This window comes from Alexandromys fortis, unplaced genomic scaffold (genome assembly GCF_014885135.2).
Source record: "Alexandromys fortis isolate MF-2015 unplaced genomic scaffold, M_Fortis_MF-2015_v1.1 scaffold_72, whole genome shotgun sequence".
In the NCBI taxonomy this organism is placed as follows: Eukaryota; Metazoa; Chordata; class Mammalia; order Rodentia; family Cricetidae; genus Alexandromys; species Alexandromys fortis.
This window is the reverse complement of record NW_026067969.1, coordinates 4,414,471-4,435,282: the sequence shown is the minus strand read 5'-3', so window position 1 is coordinate 4,435,282 and position 20,812 is coordinate 4,414,471. Positions and strand designations below refer to the sequence as shown.

General features: G+C 44.5%; 1 protein-coding gene across 2 annotated transcripts in view; it reads right to left on the bottom strand.

The window, feature by feature from the left end:
* Nucleotides 1-20,812, bottom strand: part of Ddx31 (DEAD-box helicase 31) — a 70,045-nt gene that overhangs the window by 27,915 nt on the left and 21,318 nt on the right. The window contains exons 13-16 of one of the 2 annotated variants that reach the window (XR_007594112.1): nucleotides 20,415-20,591; nucleotides 15,507-15,566; nucleotides 5,437-5,487; nucleotides 3,850-3,964 (exon numbers count right to left, since the gene is read on the bottom strand). Coding sequence is in view for 1 of the 2 variants with exons in the window: in XM_050154918.1 (XP_050010875.1) it covers nucleotides 3,850-3,989; nucleotides 5,437-5,487; nucleotides 15,507-15,566; nucleotides 20,415-20,591 (428 nt within the window). In the remaining variant the exon portion in view is untranslated. Of the gene's footprint in view, nucleotides 1-3,849; nucleotides 3,990-5,436; nucleotides 5,488-15,506; nucleotides 15,567-20,414; nucleotides 20,592-20,812 lie in introns of both variants that reach the window. The other variant, XM_050154918.1, reaches the window with a different exon arrangement.

Sequence of the window (20,812 nt, the reverse complement as noted above, 5' to 3'; positions counted from 1 at the left end):
TTCTAACACGTGGGTCCTGGGGATGGAACTACCTTGCCAGTCCTCTGCCATTACTTCTTACTAAAGCTTGGTTACTAACACAGAAGGCTTGTTTCCTGATCTAATACTTGGACTTGAGCAGACAAGGAAATAACCATTTTAAACAAGTTGTTAGAAAATCCCTTAACTATGGGCAAAGACTACAGTGGTGATGTTAACTGCCTCAGTTCTATTCACAGCTCCTCTGTTCTTTGTCTACTCTAGAGAATCTTTAACACTTGTCTCTTCATCATTCAGGGCTGAGGACCAAATGATCCCCAAACCTGGAGTCATATGCAAGCAAACTGTTGAAGCTAGGAGTCAAAATAAGAGACCACGACTGGCCACTGAGAAGCACCTGGGCTTCCAGTACACCCAGCAACTACAAGGCCTTGTGCCTCTGGAACTGGGAGCAACATGGAAGCACAACCAGAGATAGAAAATGTGAGTTGCTGAGCTTGGCTTCCAGAGCAAAGGGAAGGAGGAGCTCCAGGGGAGAGAAACACAACATGAAGAGACAAATGATTTTTTTGTATGTTTTCTTTCTTCTTTCGGAAAATGTAACAGCAAATTAAAACACGAATGGCAACCTCTTACCGGCGAAGACAATTCTCTCCCTTTCCCCAACGGTTACTCTGACAAGGCTATGAATGAAAATGCCACATCTGACAGCCACAAACCTGAGAAGTGTCAACTCCTCCTGAGTGCCAAGCCCCAGCCCCCACCCTCAGTATCACACAGACCTGGGAAGGAGAGATGTCTCTACAGCAGGGAGAGGGTTGGAAAGACAGGAGGCAAGGCCAGGGTACTCCTTCCCCTTCCCCCAGAGCATTTTCTCCTGCCCACCCCCACCTGTGAAGGACAGAGGCGTGTGACTGAAATCTGCCTCCTGCACCTGAACACTAACGGGGGAGGGGGGACGGGGACGGGACGGGACAGGACACACAGATGCACTTAGGCTTCTCTCTGACCCATTTGATTCCCATTTGCTACCTTTGTGGGAGGGGGCAGATACAGGTACACAAATGGAAAACAAATGTAAGAACTTGGAGTGAAGTGGGGTTTGGTGGCTCACAGCTACAATTACAGCAGATGGGAGGCTAAGGCGGGAGGACTGACAAAAGCCCAAGTGAGTTCAAGGCCAGCCTAGGTTACCGAGTAAGATCCTGTCTTAGATCACAAAATAACAAGACAAAACAACAACAACAACAACAACAACAAAAAATGGGAGTGAAATTTTAAAACAGAGAGGAAAAAAAAAATGTGACGAACAGCTAGGGCTAAAAGATGTGATAAATGGCGGGCAGTCGTAATGCAGGCCTTTAATCCCAGCCTTCAGGAGGCTGGTGCAGGCGGATTACATTTTAATAAACCAGCAATACCTTTCTAAGCAAGTACTTAAAGCAGGAAGGAACTAGCACCATAAACAAGTGAGAAGGACTGAGGAACCAAGTCTGAGCACTCAGATGGAGGCAGTAACAGCTAGGGCACCTGCTCTTGCCCAGTATGCTAATGTGAACAGTAAGGAGAGCTCTGCAGCCCCCACACAAGGCAGGCAGCAGTTCAGCAGATACTCAGCACCCCAATGCCTAGTTCTTGTGTTCTCAAGCACAAGACATGCACATACCCCTCCTCCACTGACTCCTTTTTAATGATTAATGTGCCCTTTAAATTTCAAAAATGTTCCGGGCTACCCTTTCTATTGCAAATAATGTGATTTTTCTAAAAAACAAACAAACAAAACAAACAAACAAACAAAAAAAACAAAAACAAAAAAAACCACTTTTTTTTTTTTTTTGAGACAGTCTCCAAAATCCAGACTGGCCTTGAACTCACTAAGTCGCAGATAACCTTGAACTTCTGATTCTCCCAAATACTGTGGTTACAGGTCTGTCCCACTACATTCAGTTTTCTCCATACTTGGGTTATAACCCAGGAATCTGTGCATATTAGCAAGTATTCTACCAACTCCAGCTCTGACAATTCACTCTTTCTTATTAGAGTTTATTTTAGTTTGCATTAAGTCAAAGCAACAGCCTGCATAAAGATATCAAAGAACTGTGATGCCTGCTGCTCCCTAGTAACCCAGGGTCCAGTATTTAGAATGATTACGTCTAGTCATGAGACAGGTGGCAGCAGGCTGGGACCCTCATCGTATGTGACAGTTTTTACATTACTCTGCAGATATCCCTGAAATGCTCAGCTCCTTTCCTCTGACACGTCCCTATACTCATCTTTCTCAACACTCATGTCAAAGCCTGGCCTTCCTGTGTCTTTTCTTTCATGTAAACAGCACAGATGTGTTGACATTCAAGAGGACAGTAATTAATATATCTTTAAAATAATTGGCTCACTAATAATTCCTATTGAAATTAGTCACTGTCCCTTTTCAATTTTAGGTTCATTTTTGAACGCTGCACAGAAATTAACCTGAATGTGTTTATTAAAAAGAAATCAAGACAAGAGACAGAAGCATCTATGCTGTTAGCTCTGGTGTTTGACACATGCCACTTGTAACTGTGGCCCCTCAGGTTCTGAGGACTATGACAGAGTGAATAGGCCTGGGGAGCCCCCTGGCAGGCCACAAGGAGTATGAAGCAGTCCCACACTGGAGGGCACTGATCCAGGTGGAGATATAACCAGAAGGGAGAGATGAACTACCTGAACAACACAGGGCATCTCATGAGTGAGACCAAACGTATGCTCCTTCATGAAACAAAACCATTCTTTCACTTGGCAGACTGTTACGATGAGGAGCAAGGCAAATAGAAGGAAAACCCAAGCTATCTTAATTTTGGTCCACTTGAATGACCACCAGGAACAGGTGCCCACCTATACACAAATTCCCACACCAACAATCTTGAAAATTCTGAGAAATCTCACTAGACAGGGTCATGCCTACTGGGAAATGTGGTGAGAGCTGGCGGGACAGCCATACATAGCTCTGCAAGTCTGTGGTCAGTCGTACTGGTATCCTCGGACCAGGTCTCTAGCACTGTTTACAACTTTGTACAGGGAAGAGTGTCCTTCCATGAAACGTATGGCTGGTCAAAGAGGAAAAGACAGGAACCACACGGCAGCCCACAGACACCCACACACACATGCAGCACAGCATCAGTTCTAAGCACCACCTAAGCAGCCAATGAGGCTTCTGGGCCTGGCATGTATCACATTCTACCACCTTTGGCAGACACACAGCTCTTTCAGGGCTTCCAAATAGACTTTTATTCATCACCCTGTCATCTGAGTAGAAGAAATTCTTAAAAGCAGATCTGTGTCAAAAACTGCAAGCCTTTACAAGCTGAGATTTACGGAAGGCCAGACAAGTCCCTTTAAGTGGCCTGGGCCAATCATTTCCCTGTGAGCTTCCCACAGGGGTATGAGATGGAGGCTGCAGATATACAGCCAGTTGCCTTATTCTGACTGCTCTGAGGATCCCTCCTTCATGAAGGGAGAAAACTCTGTGCTGAGCAAAACATTACTATTCCTTTAAAGACAAATCGGCACTGAAGCTGAAAGGTGCTAAGCTCAAGGATGAAAGCCGAGCATGAAGAGGCCTTGGAGAAGTTGGCTGTAAGGGCATGCCTCCTACTGAAGAGCTGAAAAGCTAGGGGCACAGACCGCCCTATACCTTACTAGCACTGCAATGGGAACTGCCAGGTGCAAATGGTACTGAGGGTTTCAGTTTTTGCCACTGGCTATTCTAGAACTCATTTAGGGATCACAAGGGTTAATGGCTCTTCAGCAGCTTACAAGGCCCATCCACTCAAAAAGCGACAGAAAGTTAATTACGTGAGATCAGCTGAAACCCGGCTCAGGTTTCTGACTCACTTGATTTTGTGAGAAGCCAGCGAGTTGACATATTCTGCCTCCGAAGGAGCCAAAATGAGCAAGCTGCTCCCATGACAGCCAATCCGGGCAGTTCTTCCAATCCGGTGAATGTATTCTGCAGGTGAAGACGGAGCACTGTACTAAAAAGGACAACACAAATGAAGGCACTCATACATCAAGGTACTGCCACTAATTGGGAGAGCAATACCCCTCACCTGCCTCCAGGTACCCTGGCTACGGCTACTCTAACACAATCAGAAGCCGTCATTCAACCCTGAAGCTCCTGGCTTCACTGGAACAAGGCTCTGACATAAAAATGTGAATAGTGGCCAAGTTTCAGATGAATAAGACATGTCTCATCGAGTGTCTTCTTTTGAATTTTACAGGTCTCTTCATTTTCTTACTTGCATCTTTTCACTGAAGTGACTGTGCAAGCTGAAATGCAGGCAGGTGGGGTAAATTTCTCAGGGATGGCCACACGACCTTGGCCTACTTCCTTGGTAGCTGTAGCAGCTGGGAGGCAGGAATAGCGGACAAGAGGCGTAAGAATGAAGGGCATCACCACTGTGTTGGCAGAGACCATTTTTGCTGCTGGCCCCAGGGGCAGCCCAACCACCTAGCTGCAGCCCTATTCTGTCCCAATGGGGGAAGTAGATAGTCAAGATCAGACAGGGCAGGCGTCTACTCGGAGAGTGTGTTCCTGACCTAAGGGAGGGACAGTTTCCATTCAGCAGAACAATCAGGCAGGCATCCTGCTATCTCTGGCAGTAACTTTGCCATCTTTAGAGTTCTCGTTCTCTGCCCCCCCCCTCCGCCCCCCAGTCTGTCTCTCCTGCTACACAAATGGAAAATCAGTAGACCAAGGTGAATATACTTCATGAAAGGCTTCCCATAATCAGAATCTGCTCCTGGCACACTAAAATCACCTGTCTACCCCCCTCTCCCATTGATTCTGTGGACAGCAGGAAAGAGAATGCTTCCAGTCCCAACATGATGTGCAGATCAAATTTTGCAGTCTAAGACAAGCCACAAAATGTGAATAAACCATGAGTCATGTAAACAGGGCACATGTCCCTTGGCCCCGACTGACAGGCTTAAAAATACCAATCTGCAGACTAATGAAAAGAAAAACAAAACAAAACCCACTAGACCACAGCGCTAACACCTGTACCCTGCAGCAAAGTGTCTAAGGCAGGAGGTTTGTGTAAGATCCTGTCAGGATCTTAATTGCTCCCTGCAGGTCAATGTACATGGACACCAATCTCAGGACAGCTGAGCCATCTCCTCCTGGACACAATGAAGCCTCCCAAGGGCCTGGGTAACTCCTGTTATTTTCAAACTCTTGAAACTTCGGTTACAAGAAATTAGTCCGGAAGCCAGAGTTTGCCACCCTCTCCTGAGAATGCACCCTGGCTGTTCTGTTGCAGTGTTGCATAGGGGCTGGGCTAAGGAAAGATGTTAGAACTGTACAGACAAGGCTGGTTGGCTGCTTCCTGGTTACCAGGGCAACACCCAAGAGGGTACTAATGATCATACAATGCATCTTCTCATGCTGATATACTCACAACACCTCAATGACTAGATTACCTGAACAATCCAGGTGACTTGTGGAAGATCTAAGCCTCGAGCTGCAACATCCTTTAAAACAAAAAGGATATAGTTTATGGTTTAAAACTGAGTCCATTCTCCCTTACCCCTTTTGGAGACAGACTATTGCACTATGGCCCTAGAATGTTTTAGCCCAGGCTGGCCTTGAAGCTAAGGTAATTCTCCTACCTCGGCCTTACCAATGTGTCACCATGCCTTGCTGAGTTTCTGAACTTTTAATACTTGATAATACAAATTCTGAAGGTGTAAACACACACACACACACACACACACACACACACACACACACACACGCAAGCAAACATGCTTCTGAATACAACTTCAGGTGGCGTAAGGGCCCATTGAAATCCATCTATCATTAAAAATTGTGAATCAGGGGCTATTGAGATGGTTTAGAGGGTAAAAGCTCCTGCCAGAAAGCTTAACAACCTGAATTTGACCATTAAAACCTACAAGGTAGGAGGAAATGACCAATTCCCACATGTTGTTCTCTGACTTCCACACATATACCAGGTCATGCAACTCACCCATACCCAATAAATAATATAAAAAAAATTCTGGCCTGGGGGTGAGATAGACAACTTTCACAACCCATATAACACAATATGCAGGTCAGCCAAGACCTTAAATTGCAGCTGGCAATGGATCATGTAAAATTCTGAAATCCTGGATAGCTTTGATGGCACACACCTGTAATCCCAACGCTTGAGATTGAAGGGAAGAGATCAGGAATTGAAGGTCATCTTCAGCTACAAAGCAAGTGTGAGGTCAGCCTGGGCTATGAGAGACCATGTTTCAAATAAATAGCCATCTCTCAAATAATTTAGAAAAAAGCCATTTAGGATCAATGTGTCCATGAACCATTATCCCAACCCTATACGTCTAGTAATGCTGAGTGGCAGCAGTCATATAGCAGCTGGGATACTTCTGGAGTATCTCTCAAGGCACAGTGTTTACTGAGGATGCTGTCTGCTGGGTTTAGAGCAGCAAAGATTAAGTAGTTTGCAGTCACTTCTGGGATTTAAGATTAGGACACACTCCAAACCTGCCCATCACTTCAAAGACTTGACTGGAAAGCTGAGAAGCCATAAAAGAGATGGAAATTTATTTTCCCTTTCAACTGGTCACCACCCATTGAGCCCAAGTTCTCAGCTTTCTCTATCCTTCTGCCATTCTGGCAGAGACTAGATGGAACTGCCCAGTCTGTAGCAGTAATGTACACTTAGCTTTCACATTCAAGTCCAGCAGTAAGAGCAAGAGTCTACCAGCACCCAAGACACCAAGTGGAGCTCAGTATTTTACCTACAATACTTCAACCTTAATTAAAAATATTAAATTTATTTATTGGGGGAGAGGGTGCATGCCACTGCACATGTGTGGAGGTCAGAAGACAAATCTGCAGTACTGGTTCTTTCCTCATCTATATGGTTCCTAGAACTTAAATCATGCTGTCAAGCTTAATGGCAAGTTCCTTTACCTGCTGAGCTGAGCCATCTCATCAACCTGCCTTAACCAATCTTAAAAGCAGCCATCACCCCCATTTGTCAGAGGGGAGGAAAAAAAAACCCAAGGTTTGAAGCCTAGGATACAACTATGTGGGGGAGGTATAACCCTCAGATGCAGGCCTGCTTCCCTTTTGCAAAGCCTTATTTGCCAATAGTACATTTTACCATGCAAGAGATGCTGAATCCCTCAAGAACTGAGGTGGGATGCAGAACCATACACACTCTCATTGTAGAGAGCCTGGTCATACTTACAAAGCCCATCTACACTTGCTTCATTTCTACAGAGATGCTGGCAAAAGGCAATACCAGGTAAGCAGAGGTTATTCATTCAGCACTGTCTATGAAGAAACAGATTGAATAAAAGATGGAAAGAAGAAAATTCTAACTTAGAGAGTTTTTAAAAGACCTCTGAGTACGTATAATATGCTTTTGTGTAAGAAACACAAGCATAGTCGTTTAAAAAAAAGTGTTCCTCTTTAGAGGAAAGAGGAGACCAGGAGGAAGACAGGTCACAGACACAAAGTGGACACTAGAGTGTCTACTGTGAAGGAATGTGATTAGCTCTTATGCAATAGGAACCAATGTGGTTTATAATTAACTCTTGTCGAAGACTAAAGCCTAGAAGCCAAATCCAATCAACTGTCTAGAACCAATTATTAATTTGCAGGAATATGGGAGACAGGGAACATGCTAACCAACTCCAAAAAGGCGCACTTTAAAACAAGACCATGAAGGAATAAAGCTGGAGAGACTACTCGGTAGGCAAGCATGAGTACCTGAGTTTGAATGCCCAGAACCCTTGCAAAGCCAGGCACAGTAGTGCATGTCTATAAGTGGCAAACAATAGGGTACTTGTCTCAAATAAGGTAGAAGACCGACTGAAGCAGTTTTCTAACACCCATACATGGGCACAGTCATGCCCACACTTGCAAGCACACAGGGAAAAAAAAACCTAAAAAACAAATAATCTGATTTCTATAGCCCCACCCAAAAAATTTAGGGGTGGGGCTGTCAGTGAGAAATTATAAAAACAAAAACCATTAACTAGATGGATGAGTACCCTGAAAGGGCTCAAAACTGCCAACAGCTCTGTGTGGTGGTTCACACCTATAATTCCGTAATTCCAGTGTTCAGAGGCAGAGGCAGGAGTGTGACATTGAGCTAAAGGCCATAGCATGTTCATAGCAAGTTCTAGGCAAGCCAGGACCACAAGGTGAAATCTTGTCTCACACAACAACAAAAAGTAACTTCTTTGGACAGAGAAATTCAAGGTGGTTCTTACTTTTCTCTTGGTATTTTCCTATGGTGTTTGTTTCTTTTAAACAATAGGTGTTATCATTTTTTCTGAAAATTTGACACAGAAAACTTTAATTTAAACCTACAGAAGAGTGAGTGGTTTGTCCATCTTTTCTCTAATCCATCAACTGCTAACGTTAACACATCTGCTTTTTCCTTCCATATGAGGACACAGACACAGGAGACACGCATCGCGCACTTGCAAATGTAGTGGCAGCTCAGTCTCCCACACTTCAGCAGGCCTTCTACTCCTCTACTCAGCACCACATGAGCAACTCTGAGGGAATCAAAGAAACACCGTTTTCTTATCAACCAAATCCTACGGTTGCTTTTCTTTCCAGTTCAGAAGTGAGCAATGAACACAATTCCTGCTCAAGAGCTCTAGATTTCCTTAATCTGGCAGTGCCAGTGGTGGTCTGAATGAAAAGGGCCCCCATAGACTCATAGGGATCGGCATTATTGGAGGTACGGTATTGTTGGAGGAAGTGTCACTGGCTCTCTCTCTTCTTGCTGCCTACTAATCCAGATGTAGAACTCTTCAGCTATTTATCCAGAACCATGTCTGTCTGCTTGCCTCCATGCTTTCTAACATGACAACAATGGACTAGACCTCTGAACCTGAAAGGAAGCCCCAATTAAATGTTTTTCTTTATAGGAATTGCCAGTGGCCATTGGTGTCTCTTCACAGCAATAGCACACTAAGACAATGCTCCTGCTTCCCACTGACTTTAGGGTTTAAAAATTTTTTATATGTACTTGTGTGGGCCTGAATATATATTTATTTGTTTGTTTTCTTGAATGTATGTTTAAGTGTACCATGTGCATACAGGTGTAGTGGAGACCAGAAGAGGATGTAGGATCTCCTGACAGTGGAGTTACAGTCAGTTGTAAACCAGTGATGTGGGTGCTAGGAACAAAACCCAGGTTCTCTGCAAGAGCAGCAAGTGCTCTTAACTGTTGAACCACCTCTCCAGCTTCTTGTTTATTTTTTTGATGCTCTCCAAAGAAACATTCCACACTCTAGGTAAAACTGTTTGTTTCCACACAGTAGGGTTCAGGCAGGCATTCTGGTAGGATGGTACCTTTGGGGCAATATGGACTACTCTCTACTCCAAGACACAGGGAGGCCTGCTGGCTGCACACGGGAAATGCTGTGCTTAATCAGTGGGCTGAGTGGTGTTCACCAGCTCTTTCCACTAAGAAGGGACACAAGTGTAGAGTCTAGACTCAAAGTCATGGGAGTAACCTTCCTCTCAACATTTCACCCAAGGATCCTGACTCTATTGGTACCCCTTGTCTGTACCAACTGCGACTGATGATGTAAAGGATGACTTTCTAAGTCCAGCATGCTTTCCTTAACATCACTGCTGAACATGTCTGCATTAAAAACAGCTTTCCTTTCCACTTTTTTCTAGCCCATTGCCTTAACTACTCGGCCATGACTACAGAAGCCCTTCCACTATTTAACAGTAAGCATTTTCCCAAGTGTGTTGCTAAAGGCCTTTAATCCCAGCACTCAAGAAGCAGAGGCAGGTAAATCTGTGAGTTTGAGGCCAGCCTGGTGAAACAAAGTTCCAGGTCACCCAGGACTACACAATAAAACACTGTTTCAAAAAACAGAGCAACAACAAAAGTAACAATTGGGATAAATAGCCTTTTTAAACAAGTCTATGCTAAGTTTCTGTAAGAAGCAAGGAAAGGACTGAACAAGATGCTTGAACAGGACCAGGCTGCACTCCTAAGTTTGTAAATGGAAGTTAATGCTGTCAGCCCAGCATCCTTTCAGAGTCTGAAGCTGTGGAGCTCACAATCTACAATATTTGTGAGAATGCAATCTAGAATGTTCTACAAGCACAGGGGAGCAGAAACAGCTCTCAGCACTAACCACTGTCAACACCGAGGAAACTGATGGTGTTTCATTCTGCCCAAACTCTTCGTGCGAAATGATGAATGCTCAGTGTTCTGATGCAGGACACAGGGTTGGGGCTAACTGAGCTTTTCAGACAGGCTGTGTGGAAAGTTTAATGCTCTGCTGGAATAGATATACACAGAAAACGATAGCAGTATCTAGATGAAATTGAGCCTGGAGAGACCATGTCTGGCCCTCACACGCTCTACCTCACACAACAAGCTTAGTAAATTCAGCCAGGAAAGAGATTAAATTCTACAATAGGGTTGAAGATACAGCTTAGTGGTGTGGCACTTCCTGTTGGGTGAAGCCTTGAGTGAGCTCCCCAGCACACAAAACAACCTAAAACCTAAAACAATGACTGAAATTTACTGAACTGCAATATGCTGAAACAATGAGCGTTGAAGGTCACAAGCAGCTGCTACTCCACCCAGTCACCCACCTGCAGTTTTCCTCTCTGACAGTACTGCCAGGGAGCCCAGGCTGAATGTGAACTCCGTTCCTCCCATCTCAGCCTCTCAAACTTGGACTACAGGCATGTACCACCCTGCTGGACTCTGCTGTTTCTTCCACTGTGTAGAGCTTGCTGACAGCCAATCCCTCTCACACCTAGGTTTAATTCAGACACTTTCTGCATCCCCTTCCCAACACTAGAGAAAGGAGTCAGACCTGGTCCACAGCAGGGAGGACTGGCACCAGCCTGGCAGCACTGGGAGTCAGCCAGGTTGGGGAAGATGGTCAGTCTGCTGCACCAAGTCACCCACATGTACTGTGGCTAAGAACTACTTGTTAATGAAGGACAAATGAGACAATGCATACAGGAACCATCCTAGCAACTATAACCCAAGTGTGCATTTCATAATGAAGAAACCCTGACAACTGTAACACTTCCCCACTCTCCCTCACCACATCCTACTCGGCCCTCAGAGCAGTCAACAATGGCCAACAATGGCCCCGGCTTCTAGGAAGGTGTTAGCTACTCACACCAGATTAGTAAGAAACTGACTTGCTGGAAAGGCTTCAGTTCTGTCCTCTCAGCTCTCAAAACTTAAGCCTGATAACAGCCTCATTTTATTCCTTTAACCTAATTAGGGCAAAAGAATCACTAAAGTCAGCTCTGAAAGACATTCACCAACGAAGCCTTGAAGGCCCTGGGCTTGACAACTGGCGGCCTCCATGAGACCCAGGAGTACAGATGGAAGGCAGCTTGCTCAGGTGCCAGCCTGTCAGTTGGATTAAAATGACTCATTTATTTACCCAAGAACCTCACAAAGTGCTTTTACTAACAGGGAGAGGGAGCCTCCCTCTCTCTAAGAAGGGGCACACAAACTCGCCTCTGACGCCTTCCTGGCCTGCCAAAAGTCATTATTGCCATGTGTGGAAAGCCATCAGCAGGGTACAGGCCCCCGTTGTCCGGGTGACAGATTGGGCTGCGTAATCAGAGGAGGAAGGGGAGAGTGCAGAAGCTGTCAGGGGCGAGAGATCTTGGCTGGAGCCGCCAAAAAACTGGCAACATGAGTTAGCGTGACTGAGTAAACAGCAAACAATCTCCAAATGATCCTTCCATTAGCAGTGCAGAAACTAGGTGTTAAGGATAAACTTCCCCTGAAAAGCACAACCAGAAGTGTAAGAGTCACATTCATGCAGGGCTCTGAACCCAGTCTGGGGACACGTACAGTCCTTGCTTCTTTGTCTCTTTGCCGTTGGCACAGTAAATTTCCCAGGAGGAGAGGAAATTAAGAACTGCAGACAGCAGTGTTTCAATCAGAGAAAACAAAACAAAAGCAATGAGCCAGTGGAGGGGTAGCACAGGGGACTCGCACGAAGCTCTTAGGTAGGAAACCTACCTGGTGGATACCCATAGTCTATCCATCCTAGGTGCGCTTAGCCAACAACTCAGGCATCAGAGGCCTCTCCTTTCTGAGCACAACACTCCATTCCATTCGCCCAGGGACTACCAAGGAGAGCAAACACACCAGGAAAAGTCCTGGTGCTGACCTTAAAACCAGAGCGGACTCTGAATTTCATTTTGTGGGTACCCAGTAGCATTTTCCTGCATGGATCTAAAGACAGTACTCCCTGCCACGGCTCTGGGCAAGTTATAACAAAGAACCAGCAGAAAAAATACTCTATAGATAAAACAAAGTCCCGAGCCCAATTCCTTTAATTTCTCAATTCTATTTAGAAAACAGGCCCCCAAGTTTCAGTTTCCTTTCTCATCCTCACTCCTTGCCTCATTGATGTTTTACTTGAGACAGGATGTTTGAGGCTGAGGTTTGGGTCTTCCTATTTCTACTTCTCCAATTCTGCGATTACAGGGAGCTGTGTACCACCACACCCAGTCCATTCTTCTCCAGTTAAGACTTCTCTTGCACACAGAATGCGTCTGTCCCAACTCTCCTTTAGTTCAGCCCCACTCATGCCCTCACCACAGCCCTACTCTACCAAACAGCCAGTCTACAAGAGCCATGTATGTATTAGGTCCTGGGACAGCTGCATGAAATTACAAAGGTTCTAGCTTATAAGACAAGTAAAATTAAGGCGAACACACAGCCTACATACCTGTAACCACTACTAGCAGGGAGAGAAAAATGGAGTAGAGAAACTTGCCAACAGTGAGAAACACAATGTAGTTACACTAAAGCTTCCTTATTTTCATGAAGACATCCATCTAGTCTTCTCTGCCTTATTGAAAGGATCTTAGGGCTGGAGAGGTGGCTCAGCAGTTAAGAGCACTGACTACTCTTCCAGAGGGCTGGGTTCATTCCTAACCTCACATGCAGCTCATGCCTGTCTGTAACTCTAGCTCTGGGGCTTCTGACACTGTCACACAGACACAGATGCAGGCAAAACACCAGTGAACATAAAAAAATAAAAATTACTTTAAAAAAATGTAAAAGGCTTGGTATAAAGAGAAAAAGACCCACACAACAATGAACACAATTCCTTTTATCAAGAGAAACCAGTTCTCGACCTGCCTCATTCTGACATGGCCTTCATTCCTCATTAACACCACGGAGGCTCCTGGAGTGTTCAGATAGCGTGGCGAGCAACAGGCTGCTTATAAGAAGGCAGAGTGACATTATTTCCCCAGCCCAACCATCATCTATCCCAGTGTGGCTCACATACACTATGGCTCACAGACACAGTGCTGAGAGAAAGCAAACAAATACAATAGCAACAGCAGGAACACAGAGGATACACCACCTATCATCATGGAACCCTAGTCGCATCGCATCGTGGCTTACAGGTAAGCCTCACCCAGTCTTTGCAGAGCTGAGAAAAGTTGACACTGCAGTATATATGCTGGAACCAACAAAGACGAGCCAACCACTATGAACAAAATGTTTAGGTAATTAGATGTGGACAAGGATTTGTTTCACTCATGGTGGGCAGGAGCTGCAGGCAATAGCCAGATAGAATAGGAAGTGCATATGTGCTTTTGACCCCAGGAAGATTTACCTTCAAAGGGTATGACCTTTTCTTTCATGTAGGGCCTCTAAAACACTGAGCTTCATTCCAGTACCTGGACTTTTTCTTTTGAGGACTTACAGCTTCCCAGATCTGGAAAGCATTATCTTTTACATATGGGAGGCCTCAACATTTTCCATGGTATATCCAGGACCTTAAGGCTCCTAACTCTCATTCCATCACAAAAGTTCCTATTTTATGTTTTAACAGAGACAATGTTTAAGTTCACCTTTCAGAACTTATTCTGAAATAAGCAAGTACATTAAACTGCATCTGTTTGTCTAAAAACAGGCAAGGTCCACCAGTCTCTGAGGCCTATCTGCTTACCCAGCTCCTGCATAAACACCACGTGCCTACTACGCTCCTGTTGTGTTGTCACTGGGATAGAACAAGAACAAACAGCCCTGTCTTCACAGAGCTTATGATCCTGCACCTGTAGCAGATGTGAACATCAGAGAGCTTAATGCGAAGGAACTAGAGCTGTAAGTGGGAAAGGCCCCAGGCCAGAGGTCAGAATGACACCGTAAGAGAACTGCAACATGGGCCTGGACAGTGAACAAACAAGTGTGGTGAGAGCTTCAGAACATTCCTGCAGGCAGAAGGGCCACAGTCCATTTCCTTACTAAGTACCATATCTGGATTCACTCTTCGCTTCAGACATTTGAAGATGCTTTTAGAATAAGCATGAGCATCTGACATAAAGAGAAAGGTTATTTGCTCTGACACAGGTTTCCCTGGGAGGCAAGCCATTTAAGAGAAATTAAACAACATATGTAGGTCTGACAATGTATGCAGGAGCACTCTGCCATGTCCACAGGAAAATGATGGCACTGGCGTGAGGTCTTGGGTAGGCCTTATAGTAGATGGGAAAATATACTCTACCACCAAAGCTGACCTTACCTGCAAACTGCATATTGAAAGAAAAAGACTATTACTTTAGAATTGAACATGGAATAGGAGTTCCTTAAAAAGTAACTGCAGTAAATGAGGCATTCAGATAGCTAAATGTCACTGTTTCCACTTAGCCCGGGCCTGAGAGATTTACTAAGTTCACAGTGCACTTTTCTTATTGTATATATGGGAGTTTTTACAATAGCCATTTGTAAGTTATGTCACTCAAATGGCAGAGGAAGAAAAAGTATTTTAATCTTGGGAGGGAGTAACAAACAGCTAAGAAAGTGAATCCCTAGAGAGGTAGGGAACAAGGAAGGCATGAGTTTTCAATCTCAAAACAGCATTAGCGATGCACAGTAAGAAAGGTGAGGTATGTGCTGGAGGCCACAAGACAGGACTGCAGACTGAGGCAAATGAATTGGGCTCCTAGAACAATGATAGTATCAGACAAGAGAAGACAGACCCTGCCAGGCGCTTTGACTTTTCTTTAAGAAGGTAAGCAAGCATAGACACCTTGTTGTGCAAAGACTTTCTCAGCTCCAACTACTCCCAATAGCTGTAATTTACAAGTTTTTGGTTGATAAATTCACACCTTTTCAGACTAACAGCTGCCACTATTAGTGAGCAAATTGCCAAGTCTTCTCAACAGTGGCAGCCCATACCATGTAGCACAGCCAGGTGGCAATCCAGAGGTGCAGAGAAACCAGCTCCACCATTAGGGCCCAGGTATACCAGTTTTCAGGGGGTTGGACACAGGACAAACTGTCAAGGGATCAAAAGTTATAGCCATGTTTGGGCATGGTAGTGCACACCTTTAATCCTAGGACTCAGGGGCAGAGGCAGGAAGATCTCTGTGAGGCCAGCCAGGACAACATAGTAAGACCCTATCTCAAATAACAGAAACAAAACAACAAAATAATCACAGCTACTGTGTCACAGGAATTGACCCTGACACACAGAAGAGTGACACTTACCGTGCAGAGCAGGATTCCTGTTCTGGAACGTGAGAACTCGTGAAATACGGAAGTTCTTTCCTACAGGAACAGGAAAAGCCGGACAAACTCTTTGAGATAAACGCTTAACAGGGGGGTTTAAATTCATATAAATTCTCCAATTTCCTTTGCTCTATTTTTTTTCCCTAGCACAGAGTGGCTCAGCAGCAAAGAGGAAGGGGCTTCTTCACATCTCAGAGAGTCATTTTATGACTGAACCTGAGACCAGAGCCTTGTCAGCATCAATGGGGCACTGCCTTAAGTGCCATTCATTCATAAATACCAGCACCAGCAAAGGTCCCCATTTAAAATATTCTTAGAGAAAAATTAGTGCTGAGTTTAAAACTTTCCCCAATCAAGTCCAGTTTTTAATCTAGAAATTATGCAACCCCAGGTGAGTAAATTCGGTACATAAATCAAACATTTATTGCTAGTGTACCACACAAATATTTACTGATTTATTTAGAGGCAGGATCTCACTAAGTAGCCCTAGCTATCCTGGAACTCACTCTGTAAAACAGACCTGCCTCTGCCTCAGCAGTGTTGGCAGTAAAGGTGTATGCCACTATGCTTAGCCGAAAAAAATTAAATTTAAAAAACAAACTGTTCGGCCAGGCGTGGTAGAAAATACACATAATCCCAACACTTAAAAGACAGAGGCAGGTACAGCACTACCAGCCTGAGGCTAGCCTGGTCAAGCTACCAGAGTTTCAAACAGCTTTAGAACTGAATGTGTACCTAAAAAAGGTGTGACCCTATTTCAAAAGCAAAGAAATAGAAACCAAACTAAACCAAATCAAAACCAACCAACCAACCAAACAAACAAACAACCCCCCCACCAAAAAAAATCCATTCTTTGCTAGGCATGCAACTTCATTTATTCAAGACTAAAACAGATCTGAGCACTAATGAGCTGGAAGTGCTTGCTTATATGCTAAGAATTCCATCTTGGCTGATTACAGAACAAAAAGCACCAGCAGCTGTTTTTCAGAGTTGAGAATATCAGCTGTAGAAACCCATAGCACAAAATGACAAACACATGCTCAGCCTTAGTTCAGAAGCGCTTCCTTGCCTACAAATCCGAGGACTTGAGTTCAGTTCCCCAGAAACCACATGCCATGAACCTCAACAAAAGCTGGGTATTGCGGCACACACTTGTCAAGGTAGGGGAGACAGGTAGATACCTGGGCACCCTGGCAGAGACCTGGTAGAGGGTTTCTGAGGAACAGCCCCTCACCTTCACACACAGCCACACACCTACACATATGAAATTGCTGAAAATTATCTCAAGCCAAAATTCACTTAATGATTTTCTATAAAACCCAAGCCAACTTAAACATTTCTCCTTCCTTCCTTCCTTCCTTCCTTCCTTCCTTCCTTCCTTCCTTCCTTCCTTCCTTCCCTCCCTCCCTCCCTCCCTCCCTCCCTTTCCTCAAGACAGGGTTTCTCTGTGTATCTCTGGTTGTACTGGAACTCACTCTGTAGACCAGGCTGGCCTCGAACTCACAGAGATCCGCCTGCCTCTGTCTCCCTGAGTGCTGGGATTAAAGGCATGTGCCGTCACCACCTGGCTTTAAATATCAATTTCTAAAATCAAACATTTTAACAAAACACAATTTAAAGATGTATTAGTTTGGTACTTACATGCTAAAAAATAGATAGGAAAATATTACAAGGCTTTGTTTTCCATAATTAAACCACTGTTTTTATATGAGAGTAAGATTTTGTATGCGCAGCATAAGCACTGCAGTTCCACACAGCAATCTGAGCTGAGGGTTTTGGGCAGCTTTCATTTGTGTTGTGTAGCATGTGCACAGTGCACACACTGCATGTTCAAAACCAATGCTGCAGTGAAGTCACATGAAGTACCTTACATTTGAGTTTAGTGCTGATGTATTTCACAGCCTCATACATGCAGTTTAAGAAGCTGTGTTCTAGAGAAATAAAGTAATACCAATTTTCTTAGAGGGCAACCTTCTAAAATTAAAATTTATAGAAACTGGGCTTAAGAAATAGCTCAGTAGTACTCCTTTACATGCAGGAGGACCTGGGTTTGGCCCCTGATATCCATGTCCAAAGCCACTTGCAATCCCAGCACTACTGAGGTAGACAGACAGATACCTGGAATTTGCTGACCAGACAGTATAGTCTAACTGGTGAGCCCTAGGTTCCAATGAAAGACCCTAATCAAAAGACAAGATAAAGACTTCTGAGGAACCACACCCAAGGTGACTTCTGGCCTGCACAAGAGCACATACATTTATATGAACAACACTCACACACAATTTATAAAATTACTAAGTCAGGGTTGACTCACATTTGTAATCCCAGTACTTATGAAGTTAAGGCAGGAGCACTTCTCTGAGTTCAAACCTAGTTTGGGATTGAATTGAATACTAGGCAAGTCTAACAAAAATACTAATAATAACACTAAGCTAAAATTATACATTTTAATTGTAGAAAATCTGTATCTATATTAAAGAAAAAAATAAAATTAGCCTTCATTAAAGCATGCCATCAGCACCAGTAATACCTCAATACTTCCCTTTCTATGCCCAACAAAACCAAACATGTGGTTTACAAACATGGTGCCTCACTATACTATAATACGCTTTAATCATCCACCAATTGAACGTAAGCATCTCGGCCAATAAAAAATCTAAAGACTATAATATCTCATGAGGCAAAATAGGATTCAGCCAATCAGTTGCAACATTATTGCATGACCAGTGTTTTGTTACCAGGTGAGCCTCTCTAAAATAAGTTTCTATACTCATCAGTAGAGCCCTTAGCTAATTTTTAAAAAAGAGATCATAGGGGCAAAGGTGAGTGAATCCTGAGGCTTCAGCATGAACTGAAGAATGCACACCAAGTGTGCCTCTAAGTCGCAGAGCAGCAGACACCTGAGATCTGGCTAGGCCTGCCAGCAACAGATAAAATAGAAAAGCTACTAACAATGCTGAGAGGATGTCTCCCTGTGGGCATTGGCACAGCCCCACTGCAATATGGTGAACAATTCTGGTCATCTGTGGACATGCACTCTATCCCATGGCTATAACCCCAGGGCACACCTGGCTCAGGGCGCCATCAAGGGACATAGCACCAGGGACTTTTCAAGTCTCAATATAAGTAGGAGAGGTTAAGGAACTTGCCAGTAGGATTAGAGGAGAAAAGGATGTAGCTGGGTCTAAGCTGGATGGGACAGACATTTGCTGCATGGTCTCTGTAACATTTACAGCTGTATCAAAGACTAGATATGATGCACCCACATACTGGATAAGAGAAAAGCCTATCAAACTCTTGGGCTTTAATTACCTCTTCAGCACATCTCCAAATGGTAACGTCTCTGGTCATCTAGGGAGACCATTCCCAGGTATTGGGGTCATATCTGGTAACACACCAAGAAAATTTAACTGGGATTCTTTGAATTAGTCTAGAAAAAGACACTTAACTTTGATAGATAGAGGACAAAAAGCAGGGAAATTACCTCCTGCCTTCTTTTTTAGCTTATGGGGAATCTGTGTAGACTGAATATTAACAATTATCAAGTTGCATTGCAAGGAACCTTGAACTATCCCTGAGAAAGATGAAATTAAGACCATCAGCAGATAATGATGGCAGGCCAACCCTAGAAGAAAACACCACTATCACGTGACACTGGAGAACTGGAGACAGAGAGTTAGTAACTGGCAAAGTCAGGGCCAGAACACAAGCAGTCTTTCCCAGAAGGAGCACCATGTAGGACTACCATATCACCATGAAATGGACGGTCTGAGATCATTTACCTAGAGGCTCTCTTCACGTCTACTGAAACCCCTTGAGGTCCATATAAGTTACCTGGCATCTCCCCTACACCCCTGCAGAATGACTCTGGGACTGGCAGGTGCCCAGAGAATTAAAAAACCAAGTTTAAAACAAAACCCAAGACCACACATGGTCCTCAAGAACAAAACTGATTGACTCAACCAACTGAAGAGCCGAAAGTATAATAGGAAACTAACAAAGGCGAGAATATTCTGTGCCTTCTATACATCTAGTGGCAAAGAAGTTGTATCCATGAGTGACCTTCAGGAAGGTCACTTATCTGGGCTCCATTTCCTTAATTGTTAAAGCCAAAGAACAAAACCGTGAGGGAAAGGACCTGTTTCCAATCACCTCAGACCTCTACCGTCTCTTTAGCTCTCAACACGTACTCACCCATGCTATCCTGACTTGCAGCTTTCTCATTTTCTAAGATGCCCAAAACCTCATCACAAGATGGTTCTTATTTCAAACCTACGGACCATCTAGGAGGGAGGTGCCCCTCCCATAAGCCACCCAATTCCCAAAGGATGGCCTTGTTAAGAGCCTAGAAGTGAGGCTTATACAGATCATCTAAAAGCAGGGAAGGGTACTCTTCTTCAGGAAGCTCACTCTGCAGGAGAGACCAAAGCCCTTTGGTGTGCAGTACCCTCTCCCAGCCCAAAGTGCTCACAGAGTGCAGCGCTGTGTCTTGTTGACAATGACAGCCGCCGCGCTCAGCAGTACCATATGGGATCCACAATTTAGCTCCATTAATGCTCTTAATTTGAAGACATCAAGCCCTAATTACACACTGGGTACTAAAAAGGCAAAAGCCTTCCCTGGTGCCAGCTACTTAGTGCTACTCAGTTGCCGTAACAGCTGGCTGAGGTAGACGCAGGCCAAGCGGGCTGTGAGCTCTCTCAGGTGGAAGAGAGCTCCAGAGCAGGAGCCCAAGTAACAATAGGCTCCCTCACCAGCATCTTCCAGCAACTCCTCCATTTTGGGCTGTTTTTGTCCTGGTCCAGGAGAGCCTAAAAGGACACAAGTGCACCAGGGCTCTCTATCTACGAGGCTCATGGAATGTGGGGTAGGGAAAAGTGGGCTCACCTCCTGCTCCATGTTGCCGTGCAGCCGAAGGAATTTTAGTGGCCAGGAAGCAGATGGTAGCTGCTCGGAAGTGGCGGCCCCTGAGCGGCAAGACAGGGTGTGAAGGAAGAGGCTGTAGTGGAACTCCACCAGCTCACAACTTGAGAAAAAGACAATCATCTTCTGATCCTTCTCAAACTACACAAACAGATGGGGAAAGTAAGTACACGGCAGTAAGCATAGATGCCCCTAAAACAAGCAATCTCTAAGGTACTTGTGCATGCCAGCCCCGATTTTGGAAACACAGTGACACAACCTTTAATTATTAAAAATTTTCCATTCCACAAAGAAAATGATAAGAGCCTCAACCTCAAAGAGAAAAACAAATGTACTTTATACTTTGGGCCTGTCACCAACTA